This window comes from Elgaria multicarinata, chromosome 8, assembly GCF_023053635.1.
Source record: "Elgaria multicarinata webbii isolate HBS135686 ecotype San Diego chromosome 8, rElgMul1.1.pri, whole genome shotgun sequence".
NCBI classification, from domain to species: domain Eukaryota; kingdom Metazoa; phylum Chordata; class Lepidosauria; order Squamata; family Anguidae; genus Elgaria; species Elgaria multicarinata.
In genome coordinates this window covers 44,279,039-44,293,652 of record NC_086178.1, presented here as the reverse complement: position 1 = coordinate 44,293,652, position 14,614 = coordinate 44,279,039, and the positions used below count along the sequence as shown (strand labels likewise).

The 14,614-nt window shown below is 40.2% G+C and overlaps 1 protein-coding gene across 1 annotated transcript in view; it reads left to right on the top strand.

Moving 5' to 3' along the window:
• CLSTN2 (calsyntenin 2) overlaps window positions 1–14,614 on the top strand; it is a 491,073-nt gene that overhangs the window by 342,535 nt on the left and 133,924 nt on the right. Inside the window, exon 3 of the mRNA XM_063132243.1 lies at window positions 11,711–11,906. Within this exon, the coding sequence (XP_062988313.1) occupies window positions 11,711–11,906 (196 nt within the window). The remainder of the gene's footprint in view (window positions 1–11,710; window positions 11,907–14,614) is intronic.

The window sequence follows — 14,614 nt, the reverse complement described above, 5'->3', positions numbered from 1 at the left end:
GCAGTAGTCCAACCGAGAAATAACCAATGCATGAACAAGAGTCTTGGCAGAAGAGACAGACAAAAATGATTGAATCCTGGCAATATTATACAGGAAAAAACGACAGGATTTAGCTACTGCCTCAATATGAGGAATAAAGGAGAGCGAGGAATCAAGAGGACAATACCTCCTTTCACTCTGCAAATAGCCACCTTCCCTCCATGGGTCCTTTTGGATTCTGTATGCACTTGCAGGTTGAACCATATGCTTACACTGGAGGGTAAGGAGATCCACTCCACTCCAGAGAAGGAACTTGGTGCCCAGCATCAACCCCCAATGCAAACAGTGGCCCATCCCCTTAGACCTAGGGTACATTTTATGGAACATAATATGAAGTAATGTTAAAGAAGAGCCGGTTGCACCCTTAAAGGTGGCCTAAAAATAATGTCCAATAAATAACAAAGAATAAATAAATGTGAACATGTACAGAGTGCTTTGGTCCCATTACTGGGACCAAATAGACTGAAATAGAGTCATTAAAACAAATGCAAATTTCCCCCATCACTCCCCCATCCCCCAAATCCCCTTCTGGATAAATGGGATTAATGTTCTAGATCAGAAATGAATTCCAGACAGGGCTGAGCTACAGATCTTGGAAATTCAGCTCTCTGTGCCTGCCCAGGACAGCATTTTGCCAATATGAAGCAGGGTGGGTAATATGCTTGTTGAATTTCTGACTGTTACGCAACTGATTCAGTCACAAAGCCTCATTAAAGGGGGTGGCAGCAGATGAAGACCCAATTAGTGTGGGTCAGGAATGTGATCTGTGGAGTTTGGTCTAGGGAGGGGAAGCCCATCTCATCCAGCCTATGTTTTCCTTATTAAAAGTCTCCAGAAAGCACACAATCCTTGAGGCACACTGCAAATAATAATGAATCCCAATGTTTTCGTTTTATATCAGCACTCGCCAAAATCCATTCATTCACAGAGGAAAGATTTTCCTCCACCACAGGCTGAGATTTTCAGTCACCCTCAGGCAATTCCAAAAGGTGTCAATGCCCAGGTGATAAAGTTACCATGGGAACTAAATACTCTAATTAGGCTCTTCTGCCTGCAGACAACAGATCTCTACTTAGCTGAGAATGTGAAAGGAATGAAGGAGACTTGATGACTACTTCCTCCGAAGGTTGTGAACCTTTTCAAAACAAACTCATGTGTTGAAGAAATAACAAAGAATGTTCCAATCAGCCCTAAAAGAGAGGATGCAAGGAAATTGCAGGCCCGACGCTCATTTCTAACGTGCTAAACTGTAGTTTAGCAAACCAGGATCATTCTGTCTGAATTGGCACAACAACTCATCTATTTCTGTACAATTACCACCTGAAGTTACCTCCTTACAGTTACCATTTAATAAAATTGTCTTCTGCATTCAATCTAAAATGCACGCTTAAAAATAAATTACATTGACATGTGAGTATGAATTCAGTAAGAGTGAAAGAACACAAAAGTACACAAAAAGCATCTTTTTTAATACATCCAGTCAAGTACGGTTAACACTCTCAGCTAGTAGTGGTTGCTCAACAATCTAGATGGGTAAGAAGAAAGAGTGAAAGCCAAATGCAAATGGTCTTATCTGCATAGAGGCTGTCTCTTTGCATGTGTTCATATATTTTATGTCTCACATTTTTCTCATTATTATTAAACCATGGGATACAATAAAAATGTGAAAAATACGTTGATAAAACCAAATCAGTATAATAAAGGCATACCAAATAGGATGCATGCCTTTTTTCTGGAAATCTTCTCTCGCTCCCGATTGGGAACTCAGCTTGCTATTTGCATGTGCCCAAGTGGTGTGTGAACATTAGTGGTCTCCATTGTGACAACAGTTCTGCCTGAGATGTTAAACAATGGTTAAAATCATTAGGGCTTTACTGTTAGGTATCAACTTCTCCATCCGTGATTTCAGTGCTGTCCACTAGGCTTCAAGTAATTTACTTAGTTTTAAAATGTTGACTTTTTCAGTGAGCTAGAAAACCAAATACTTTAGAAATGTCACTGCATTCATGTTCACCATCAACTTTTTATTCAGGCTTTAAAAATAACCCTGGATATTTTCACTTTAATGAAATGTTATTTTTTGTTATTTTTTTAAAGCTCGTCACAATTATGTTAGCTGTAACTATGATTATCATGGCAAAGCAATAAGCTATCTTAAATGTCACCAAGTTCATCTAGTATCTAAGAAGTCAGACACTGGAAAATCTCAGCCTCAGTAAACCCAAGCCTATGAAATGGAACCTCATCCTGACTATACCAGCATCATGCTGGATGATGGAGACTGTTGATTTCTGAAGAGAGCAAACAATATATTTTCTACTAGGGTTCTAATCGGACCGGAGAATTAGAAGTGGAGCGGGGGGCTTCACCTGCCCTTAAGGCGGAGGTGAAGAGGATTGGGGGGCCAGCGGAGCGTGGCGAAGAGGATCGAGGTGAAGGCAGATCCTTCGCCTCGATCCGGAGCTCTGCCGGAAAGGTAAGTGGGGTTTACCGGGCCCTGCCGCTGTCGCCCCTGCGCGACAGCGGCAGGGCCTGGTAACACCCCCTCCGCCCTCCTCTCCCTTACCTGCCTCCGTCCGTGGTCCGTCGGCATCTTCAATTGAGCCCGTGGTTCAACCAGGAAGTTGAACAGAGGTAAGGCCCCCCTCCCCCTTGGTCCCTTACCGGGCGGCGAAGGCAGCAGGGCCCGGTAAACCTCCCGCCCTCCTCTCCCGGCCTTACCTGGCACCACTCCCCTCCACTGCGGAGCTCCGATTCGGAGCCTGAGCTCCGCGGCAAAGAGGAGCGGAGTATCGGCGGCGGGGCAGAGCGGGGGGTCCGTGCACACCCCTATTTTCTACATGATTGTATTCCCCACTCCCAAAAATTTAGGTTAGTACTACAGAGTCTAATGAGATAAATAAAAATAAACTGCTTATCAGTCCTGAGACTCCTGCTACCAACCAGACTTAATAAAATCCATTTTGTTAACGTCATTATTCCATTCTAGTGATGTGCTGAAAATTTTAATTATTTGGGGTGGGGTGGGGTGGGGTGGGGTGGATGAAAACACTGGCAAAAGAAGCTAGGAGAGGTGAGAATTTTGGAGAATTTTTCTCCTTGGTGAGGGGGGAACAGGATTTTTTTCAGGAAGTTTTGAGGGGTCTTCTTTCTTTTTAAAGGAAAAAACCCACCCTTGGCACTTGCAGGAGCCAAGGAGTTCTTCCTGAATGCCTATTGGGGAGGGTGAGGTCATATGGTCTCCAATAGGCATTCATTAAGAACTGCTGGGCTCCTCCAAGTGCTGTGTGTGTGTTAAAAGAAAGAAGGCTCTCAGCAACCAGCTATACTTTAAAAAGGTATGTGGAAACGTGGTCCCCTTCCCCAAGGAGAAAATTCTCTGAAATTCCCCCCACCCCCCACCCTGCGAAAGAGGTATAAAAAACAATGCCTCTTTGCAGGGAGAGAATAAGTTCCCCAAAATAGGGGGCAGGATTTTACACAGCACTATTCCATTCATTTATTTGATTGCTGATTTCACTTTGCAGTATGAATTGCTTCACAGCATCCAACACACACAAAAAGCAGGGCGGAGGGAGTGGTATTATGGTAATTTATAATAAAAATTGTTCTTCATTTTATAACATAGTTTTTCTCAAAAGTCATGGTTTGTTTACAATCCACTTTAAAATCTGCTGTTTGGCCTTATATATGTTTTATAATGTTTTGATTTTTTGAAATGTAAATATTGTTACATCTAGTTTTCATATACCCTCTTATATATTTATTGTTTATAATTGGTTTTTATAAAAGTGATTCTCTCTATATTTGCCAATAACACTTCCCACTGTGGCTGAGTTCAGATGATACACTAATCAATGGTTGTTTCCCATTCTGTTCCTATTAACACACACACACACACACACACACCGATTGATTAGTGTGTCGTCCGAACTCAGCCTGTATGTTTCAGAAGATAGTTGATTAATTTCAGCAGTCAGTTTGCTCAATAACATCTGTGAGGGTTCACAATTTTATGTGATATAAGTAGTTCATTTAAAGCTTTTGCATGAGTTCCTGAAACACATCAGAATATTTCCCTGTGGTGTTGGTAATTCCTGTGTATATCAACAATATGCCATTACTGATCAAGTCATTGTCTTAAATGCCATCTAGTTAGACCTTTATTATTGCAGGCAATAGAGACTTTGTGGGCAAGTTTGATTTGATGAAATCACAGTGACATAACATACTCCATTCACCACCAAGGGTAAAACTAGTGGTGGGGATAAAAACATGACCCCCATAGATCCAGGCTATGGAACCTCTTTCAGCTCAGGGGTCAATTTCAATATGGGAGAAGTTCTCGGAGTCCACATTCCACTGGTGGGCACAGCCAAAGGCAAAAGCGGAGGGTGGGGGGTTCAAAAGGACAAAAATAACTACGCATTGTAGCTTAAGAATCATGGCTAAAGAACTTGAGGGAATGGTATAGCTGTACTTCTGTACAATTATTTAGAGCAGCAATGTCAAAACCAAAAATAGCTGTAATGATAGCTAACCTCTGATACGAGACAGCACCCTAAGAATAAGTAGTTTAAGAGCACAATCCTATGCCTGTTTATTTATTTATTTCATTTCATTTATATCCCACCTTTTTTCCTCGAAGGAACCCAAGGCGGCATACATAATACTCCTCCTCTTCTCCATTTTATCCTCACAACAACAACCCTGTGAGGTAGGTTGGGCTGAGAGTCTGTGACTGGCCCAAAGTCACCCAGTGGGTTTCCATGGCTGAGTGGGGACTAGAACCCGGATCTCCTGACTCCTAGTCCAGCCAGTGCCCTAAATCTCTTACTAAGCCTTAGGAGAGGCATATTAACATTTTAGAGTGGGGGGAAAGTGCACAAAAGCTGAGGCAGTAAGCCCATATACACCAGTTGCTGGGGGACATGGGTGGGAGGGTGCTGTTGCACTGTGTCCTGCTTGCGGGTCCTTAGTCAAAAGCTGGTTGGCCATTGTGTGAACAGAGTGCTGGACTAGATGGACCCTTGGTCTGATCCAGCATGGTTGTTCTTATGTTTTTATGAAACCACAAAATATTTGTGTTTGGAAGACAGGAGATGAGGCCAGGGGACTCCAGGAAAGCCAGATTGGGTCTCCAGGAGGGTCTGAGATTTTCAACACCTTCCATAGATAGATGACTAACCCACAAAACAATATCAACAACTGGGTGTGAATTATATTATAGTAACTTCAGAATCCAATATAAACTTCTTCTGTTGACCTTCAAAGCTTTTCATGATCTAGCTCCTTCCTATCTCTCCTCTCTCCTCTCACACTATTGCCCCTCTCGTGCTCTTCGTTCCTCTGATGCCATGTTTCTCACCTGCCCAAGGGTCTCTACTTCCCTTGCTTGGCTTCGTCCATTTTCTTCTGCTGCCCCTTACGCCTGGAAAGCTCTTCCAGAACATCTGAGATCCACAAGTTCAATCGCAGCTTTTAAAGCTCAGCTAAAAACTTTTCTTTTTCCTAAAGCTTTTAAAACCTGATGTTGCTTGGACTCTATACTGTTTGTTTTACCCTACCCAGTGCCTGTTTGCATTCTCTTCCCCTCCTTATTGCTTTACTATGATTTTATTAGAATGTAAGCCTATGCGGCAGGGTCCTGCTATTTACTGTTTTACTCTGTACAGCACCATGTACATTGATGGTGCTATATAAATAATAATAATAATAATAATAATAATAATAACAACAACAACAACAACAACAACAACATTAGAACTCCAGTTTGCTTTTACAGATTAAAAACCATATTTTACAAATTAAAATTATTCAAATTTTGATAGGATGAACTCAGTGGATTATGGATTTTTTATAATTCATATTAAGAATAATTAGTTTTTAGTGGCAAATGAAGAATGTATGGTTTATCTACTGATCTGGCATTAATCTCAGTATCCTGCTGAAATAGTACGCAGCGTAGCTTCATGATTAAGACTACCCTAGATAGGCAATCCAAATGAATTAAAGTATACCTTAAAAGAAAAGCATTACAAATGGAGGCTTATTATCTACAGAACAGTTATACGTCTATACAAGACTATGATTCATAATATTCCAAAAATTAAATATATTATAGCATTGCATTGAATTATATATCAGTGCATTTTAGTCCGTTTATTATTTTATTTATTTATATATTTATTAATTACATTTATATACCGCCCAATAGCTGAAGCTCTCTAAGTATTATTCTGTTTTAATTCAGGATCAGTTGTCTCTGCTAGTACTCATTTACATTTTATTTAATTCTGCTTTCATGGAGCAATCCTATGCTCCTTCCAGACAGTATATGGGAGCACATAGGATTGTTCGGTTTATGGGCTCTGAGATCAGAAAAGCTACAGACTTGGAGCCCAGTAGCCACGCTCCCCTCTTCCTTATTACTAATGCGGTTCTCTCCAAGCTGGCTATGTCTCTATGTGCATAAATAGAGCATGGAGACAGGCATAGTGGGTGCTCCTGGGGAAGGGGAGGAGACTGGGGCATCAGCCATATAAGGAATCGTGTGACCACCCCAGCCTCCTTCCCTGCCCTTCTCCAAAGCTTCCACTAGATGGGTGAAATCACCCATGTAGCTTAATTAATTGCTCTGCATAGGCTACTCATAAGCCTCTGAGTTCGGAGGCTTACAAGTACCTTGGGTGGAGCATATAGGATTGCAAGCTTAAATTGTCAACATCATTTTATTACAGGGAAAACGGGAGTGTTTCCCTGTGTTATAGGCGATCAGTGAAAAGAGCATTCCACCATGTTAAGGCCGAAATTGGGGGTGGGTCATTCTGATGTTCATAAAATGGAAAATGTTTCACCAATTTTTCTGAAACAGAGACCTGCCAGAAAGAAATGCTGGTTTTACATACCCTGCACGTTTCAACAAGATTTGTGAAATATTGAGGGCAGGATGGCAGTTCAAAGTATTATTATTATTATTATTATTATTATTATTATTATTATTTATATAGCACCATCAATGTGCATGGTGCTGTACAGAGTAAAACAGTAAATAGCAAGACCCTGCCGCATAGGCTTACATTCTAATAAAATCATAATAAAACAATAAGGAGGGGAAGAGAATGCAAACAGGCACAGGGTAGGGTAAACAGGCACTGGGTAGGGTAAAACTAACAGTATAAAGTCAGAACAAAATCAAGTTTTAAAAGCTTTAGGAAGAAGAAAAGTTTGGGGAAAACCTCTGTAGCTCAAAATGGCTCTTTTCTATTTCCAGGTGGCGACGATTTTTTTGCTCACTAAATGCTCCAAATTGGGACCCTTACCCTTCAAACCAGTGGTGGAATCTTGTCCCCCTTTCCTTCTAGTTGGTGGAATGGCTTTTCTTTTTTTCAAGATTAGCTTCCATTGTTTTTTAATGAACATTTCTTTGCCCTATTAAAGTGAATACAGATTCATAACTCCTAAATGGAGCATGCTCAGTTGTGTCGCTCTCTCTCCTCCCTCCTTTCTCAAATACATTGGAATGTTGGAAATAAGATGGCTGCCTGGCTGAAATAAGATGGTCGCCTGGCTCATTTAGGAGCCATTTCCTTCTGCAGATAAGCCAAGGCCCTGTCTGGGCCCTCTCCTTCCCCACAGTGCTGTGGAGGCCAGGGAGGGAGAGAGAAACTATCTGCCTTGCTTGGAGGGCAGCCCTTCCCTGGCCTCCAAGGAAAAAGAAAACCTGGCTGGCTTAGGTAGGGTTTGATTGACTTTGTTGTATGTCTGTGATTGTGAAGAGGGAGGGGTGTGTGTGTGTGTGTTTGAAGTGCTGGTGCATTCTTCTTAATTTAAAGTAAAGAATATATGGCCAACTTTCCTTTTGGGTGGCAGTTCCTCACCCAAGCCTCTTAAAGTTTAAACTTTATGGAAAGAAATATTTTGAGACTAGGAATGAAAGGAGGTTAACCCTGGCTTATCTGCCATGAGTTTAAACTTCTTCAGGTAGTGTGTGTTTCTTTAAAAGGTGCTGAACTACATTTTAAGCTTTCTTTATAGATTTGTGTGTGTGTATTTTGAATTTGAACACAGATATAGGTCTCTTAAAAAAAATCTCTGGTGTGAAGGAAGGTTTTGGTGTGAAGGAAGGTGCATATCCTATTCTCCATCCTGTCCTCATGGTTTATATCCGCTTTGGGAGAATGAGAATTTCACTGGCACTTTCTGCCTCCTTAGGGAGGATGTGGTGTTATAGGCCTGTGAGCCTTAACTCCCAATTTCCCTGCTTTTTGGAGTTTGGTTGAAAACTGTAGAGCCTTTAACATTGTTTTGTAAACTGTAGGTTTTTTGTTTATTGAATTATAATATACATGTGGCAGCTTATAGCATTGTTGTATATATCAGCCATATTGCAGTTGTGTATAGAACATCTCTCTATGGTGATCTTTTGGTTTATTCTTTAAAGCACCAGAACATCAAACTGGAAATAAAATGTATGATATGATAAGAGCAAGTTATAGTGAAATGATCTATTTATATCAATCAAAAAGATACCTCTACCTACAAGTCCGAACAAAATTTTCTCATGGAAGTGCAACCACCCTCTTTGTTAGATATTTGTCAATTAAAAAGGAAGATTTGGAACCACACATGCAAGATCTAACAAACACATTTAATTTCTTTGTATAAGGGGTCTCTTGATCAATAATACAGGATGTCTTCTAACATTCTTGCTCTGCAAACTCAACTCTATTTTCATATAGAATATTAGCCACATGACTTCAAGATAACTAGAAATGTGTGATGCTGAAAACATACCTGTCCTTCTAGGTGTTACTTTTCAAAGCGAAACTAAAGTTAAACACCACCACAATGGGCTGCATGGTTTTGAGTGTCTATATAATTAACCCTTTAGCTTCGTGTAACTTATTTCTTTAACTGTGCTTTATGCTTTAAAATGATTAAAGTTTTCAGTAGTGTTTTAAAATAAACTCAAGCTGTTATATAGGGCGTCTCATCTTTTGGCGCTACAAAGACAGAATGTTACCATGTACGGGATCTACCTATTTCTCTATTTCACAATATTTGTAGGCAGTTTCTGGAACTTACCTAATATATACATTACTTTTAATTTGAACAGATGGAAGTACAAACTAAATATTTTGTTGTTTGATGCCTCTTCCTCAACTTTGGCATTTTTATCTGTCTTAAAATTAATAAGTAGCACTGTTTTCATATAAATGGGGGAAATGTTGGAGGTGGCTCTTTGATAAACTAACCCACCAACAACAACTAATTTACCTGCATAAAACTGCTTTTATTTGAAAAACTGACAGGCTGCAATTCCTGAGAATGTTGTATTGCTCAAAAACTGGGCCGTGGGGTCGATATAGTAATAAAAACAAAACCCAGAAAGCCATGATTTGTATTGACTGATTGTACGTCTGTAAAGAAACTTCATTATCACAAAGCACAAGAAGGGTTCTTTCCCTGAATTTACTAAATGGGATTTCTCCATTATGCCGTCGCTACTTACCTACCAGTGTTACACAGAAGTATAAAGAAAGGCATTAAACTTAAATGAAACTGAAGTCAACAATATATGAAGGCGTTTCTGAAAGAAACAACAAAATGATTGCCTCCACTGTATGATGAAAGATACCCATATTTCTTTCAAAAGTCCTTCATAAAGATACATTTTTCTTGTTTCGGGGGTGTGGGGGCTTATAAGAACTTCATATGAAGAAACTTGAACTTTTGCTTCATTTTACATCTATTGTTTTATAAAGCCCAGAAAGTAACCAGAAGCAAAGCATACAAAATTGACTCTGGATCAATGTAGTACTGACTTTTATCTTCCAGGTATTTACCAATTTTTATAAATGATAACATTGGCAGAAAGTGCGGGAGAGTATTTACACACTCTAGTCCTGGTCTAATGCCCCATTGCATGTACAGATCTTTATGGACGTAGAGTTCCTTTGCTTGCAAGTGGTTCTCATTATCCACAACAGAAGGGGCATTGAGTAGGGGGTTGGACTCAATGGACTTATAGGCTCCTTCCAACTCTACTATTCTATGATTCTATGATAAAGTCAGAAACTCTGCAGTGTACAACATTGTTTGGCAGCAATGTTGCGCTGTATGAAGCCCTTAGACCTGCCAGTCCTGGTATAAATATCAGAAATCCTAAAATTCTAGATGCAGGTTTAGGTCAAGCCACATTCCTAGTTCCAGCAATGCATGACAGAAACTCTAGGCTTAGAAAACCCTGTCCTAGATTAGGATTCAGTCATCTTTGGGGATGGCCTGGCCCTGGCAGGAATGTAGTTCTGCTCTTGGCAGGAGTATCCTACATGTGCATTTCATGACCATATTGTATCCATATTAGTATAATTATATAATCTACTGCATGCAATTTATATCCTCTGCTAGGCTGGGCAGACATGTCATAGATACTCTCGTAGTCTCCAAATAGCCTTGTACACTAACAAACAGAAACACATAACCATAGTACATAAATGAATCTAAAACATTTGGAGAAAGAATAGCTGCAGTCTGTGGTGTGCGTGTGTGTGTTTGTAACAAATAAGAAAACAAATGTATTGTCAGCATGTTAGCATATGGCATAAAACAAAAATGGATTTGATTAATTTTAGATAAGATTTGCATTTTATTATAGCAGGGGAAGGCTGGGAAACAGTAAAAGAGTTAGGAAATACAGTAAGGATGCAAAGTCCATCCTCTTAACTACTGAATATTCATTTTCTCCTACTGCTTTCTGAGACTTTAGCGCTGTGTGGGGAACCTGAGGCCTTCCAGTTGTTGTCAGCCTCATCTAGGAATGACCGAACAAACAATGTTCAAGATCTCCAGGATTCTGCAAACATTGGCTTGCCGCTTGTCTTATGCACAATTCCTGTTTGTATTTGTGATTGATGCTTGCTCTGCACAAATGGGAAAGTTGTGCAACAATTGAATGTGAAATTTGTTCCTATTTCCCCTGTTCAATTTGTGCAAATTTCCTAAATTTGTGCAAATTAACTAAATTTCCTCCATAGACTAAAGCAGGGCTGATTCAGTCTATGGGGGAAATTTGCACAAATTTACAAAAAATGTGCGAATTAGAAATTGCACAAATCGAACGTGAGCACATGTTTGGCAATTTATGAACATTTTTGATGCAGATGTATTTGTTATCTAATTCACTTTTGAAGTTGCAAACAGGGCATGCTTGCTAGGGATACATCCATGCATCCCTAGCTTCAGCCAGTCTGGCCAATGTTGATGGGTGATGGGAACAGTAGGTTTTCAATATCTGAAGGGCCAAAGGTTCCCTTGCCCTGCTTTAGCATATTTTGGCCCTCAGCCATTATTTTCATAATAACAAATGGCAGAGATCTCTTTTTACCAATAATGGAAAAGTGAAATGTCTAGGAGTATAAACTTTCCAAAAACTTTTGTTTTGTAGGAATGGTAAAGTAAATTAAATATAAAACATGTCTCCATTTCTGCTTAATGCTCTTTAGTATTACTTGGTCCCTGTTTACAATTGCATTCAGAAAATTTCCCACCTGGTCTGTCTTTTACATACCTGTAGGTCCCATAATGCTCAGTGCCATTTGAACAGCGATGTATAATACATCAGCTTATCTGACTACCTTGTAATTTGTGTTCTATTTATGCCTTACAGGTGAAATCTGTGCTTTTAAAATCCACGGACAGGAAATGCCCTTTGAAGCTGTGGTGCTAAACAAGACATCTGGAGAAAGTCGTCTTCGAGCAAGAAGTCCAATTGACTGTGAACTGCAGAAGGAGTATACATTCATCATCCAGGCATATGACTGTGGCTCAGGCCCTAGTGGAACAAACTGGAAGAAATCTCACAAGTGAGTGACAACTGGGAGAGTGAGGAATAGGCTGTGGCATGTATTTACAATTCAGGCTGAGGCGCTCCTTTCCTAGCCAATGCTGGTGGAAAACAAATGAAAACAAAATTCTTTATCACAGGAGTTGATTGTTCAATTTGTTACTTTGGCTAGCTCTTCTTACCTCCTGGTTTTGACCTATTTCAGTAGTACATTCAATGGAGCTTTAAAGGTTTCAATAGGACTCTGGATCAAGGTTTTTGATTTTTAGTTACCTCCCTTTACCCCACCACTAAATATATCAGTGGCTTTTTGAAACATAAAGGTGTTAATTGAGCTTTATGTAATCAAATCAGATTGAAATTCCTTGCTTCTTCATGCATCCTTTTATACTTTCACATTTCTGCAGCATTGATTCTTTACAGAGGGCGTTTTTATTTGTTCTGCATAATAAGTACAGATAAAATTGGATTTAAATGTTATTTTGAATTCAGATTCATTCAAGTATAAAAAATATAATTATATAAAGTAGAAAATGTTTGATCAAGGTCTATTTAGATGTGAGGGAATAGGAACTGATGTTCAGTGAGCTTAGATGCCATGATTAAGAGTGGACTAGTCCATTCCAGGACAGACTACACCAAAAGCCCCATTCTGACTCACATAAAAGCTTCCACTGATTCATCTGTATATGCAACGATCTTATTATTATTATTATTATTATTATTATTATTATTATTATTATTATTTATTTATATAGCACCATCAATGTACATGGTGTACAATCTTCTCCATGCAGACATTCAAGTTGTATATGTTGACATCTGGGGGAGGAGCTATGGCCTCCTCCCCCACACCTTTTTTTGCACAATAAAACTTATTTGAAAGCCCTCAAACACTTCACTGCATAAAGTTATTTAAAGCATGTACAATTCTCACAAACTCTCCACCCCTGCCTGGTTCCTCTGAAGTGCTATATTTTTGAAAATAGCTTCTTGGCTTTGGGAATTCTCTTTCCCACTCCATTTCCCATCACCTCTCTTCTTTTCCTCATGCTTTTCCCCTTGTCTTTCTTTCTCTTCTCAAGAGGGTAGCGTGGAGGGTAAGAGACATTCTGAATTGTATTTGACCTTATATAAACAGAGGATTTATTTTTCTCCGTCTCCTCATCCAGCTCTTTGGGGAAAGTGGGTTCACATGGTTGCAAAAAACACACACAAACAATGTTTAGCTATTTTGCTTGTCAGCTCCCATTATCCAGCAATGGAATGACAAACTTTAGTAAAGAGAGTAGTTAATGGTGGTGTGGTGGGAGATAAATATTGCTCACTTATACAATCCTATATGGAAAAATGTACATAGGACTGCAGCCCAAGTTAGTTTTTGCAGCCTGATTCTCTGCATGTTTACTCAAAAATAAGTCCTGCTTTGTGAGCAGGGTGCTGCAGGTTTAATGAACGGCACAACACATTCCACTCCACTGACTTGGCTACCCTTTCATCTCAGTCATGTGTATGTTTTGTGATTTGTATTTTGTCATGGACTCTGGCTTCAGTTGTGAGGGAAAGGCACTTATACATGCTCAGAGATACAGTCTTCATAACTTAGGCCATGGCTAGACCAGGCCATATCCCGGGATCGTCCTGGGATCATCCCTGTGCATCCAAATGACACACAGAGGATGCCAGGAGCAGGCAGGGATGACCCCTCCATTCGCCTCGGATAATCCTTAGGTCTAGCTAAGGCCATGTCCTTAGTATTGAAGACAGATTCCTTGGTTGAACTGTGGTAAAATCTTGGCACAAATTCAGTTATGGGGAGGAGGAAAGAAGGAGAGCTTGCCCATAACAAGGAGGAGGTAACATCTGCTTGATTAAGCATTGCTGGAGGATGGAAAAATGAGGAGGGATTGTTACTGGAGGAGAACAGAATGTATGTGATGTGGGCAGGATCTGCACTACTGCTTTATAACAGTTTATAACAGTAGTGACAACTTTTTGGGCCCAGGACTCACTACATATACAGTTTTCAAAGCATTTTCAAAGTGTTATATACTGCTTGGTGTAGATCTGGCCATGGCTGTAGTAGTTTTCATGCAACAGGCTTGTACTAAATGTCTAAAAAGGGAATGCTGAGGATTTAATCTGTGTGGGATATAGTCCATCGCTATTAAGTGAATATGGAGGGGTAAGCAGCAATTGTTAAGAACAGCATAATGTGGTGAGAGAATAGCAGTGTGCATATGCTCAGATACTTTCTTTGTTTCACTGTTATTTTTTGCTAAGATTAGTGAAGTGTTAATACATTCTAGCATTTATAAATTTGCATGTATATACATGTATATATTCATACACACAAATATATACATACACATGTGCTTATAACAGGCTGGACAACATGCAGCATGTGCCATGTGCAGCCCTTGCTGCTCCCTAAAATTGTATGTTTTTTGACCAGATGTACCGGGAAACCCTGGAGACCTCTGGAAAAATGGAGGTCTCTGGGGCAACCAGAACTGGCCCCCAATTCACCGGGGAAAAGGGCTAGGAGACACATTCACGGACTTCCAGGAACGGGTCCTCCAGCCTTCCCCCAGCGCCGATCTAGCGCAGCAGAAGTCTAGATCGGCACTGGGGGAAGGAGCAGGAAGACGCAGCCCGGGACTTCCGGAAATGCGTCTCCCAGCCCCCGCATTCCCCCCAGGGCCGATCTAGCCCTTCTGCTGCGCT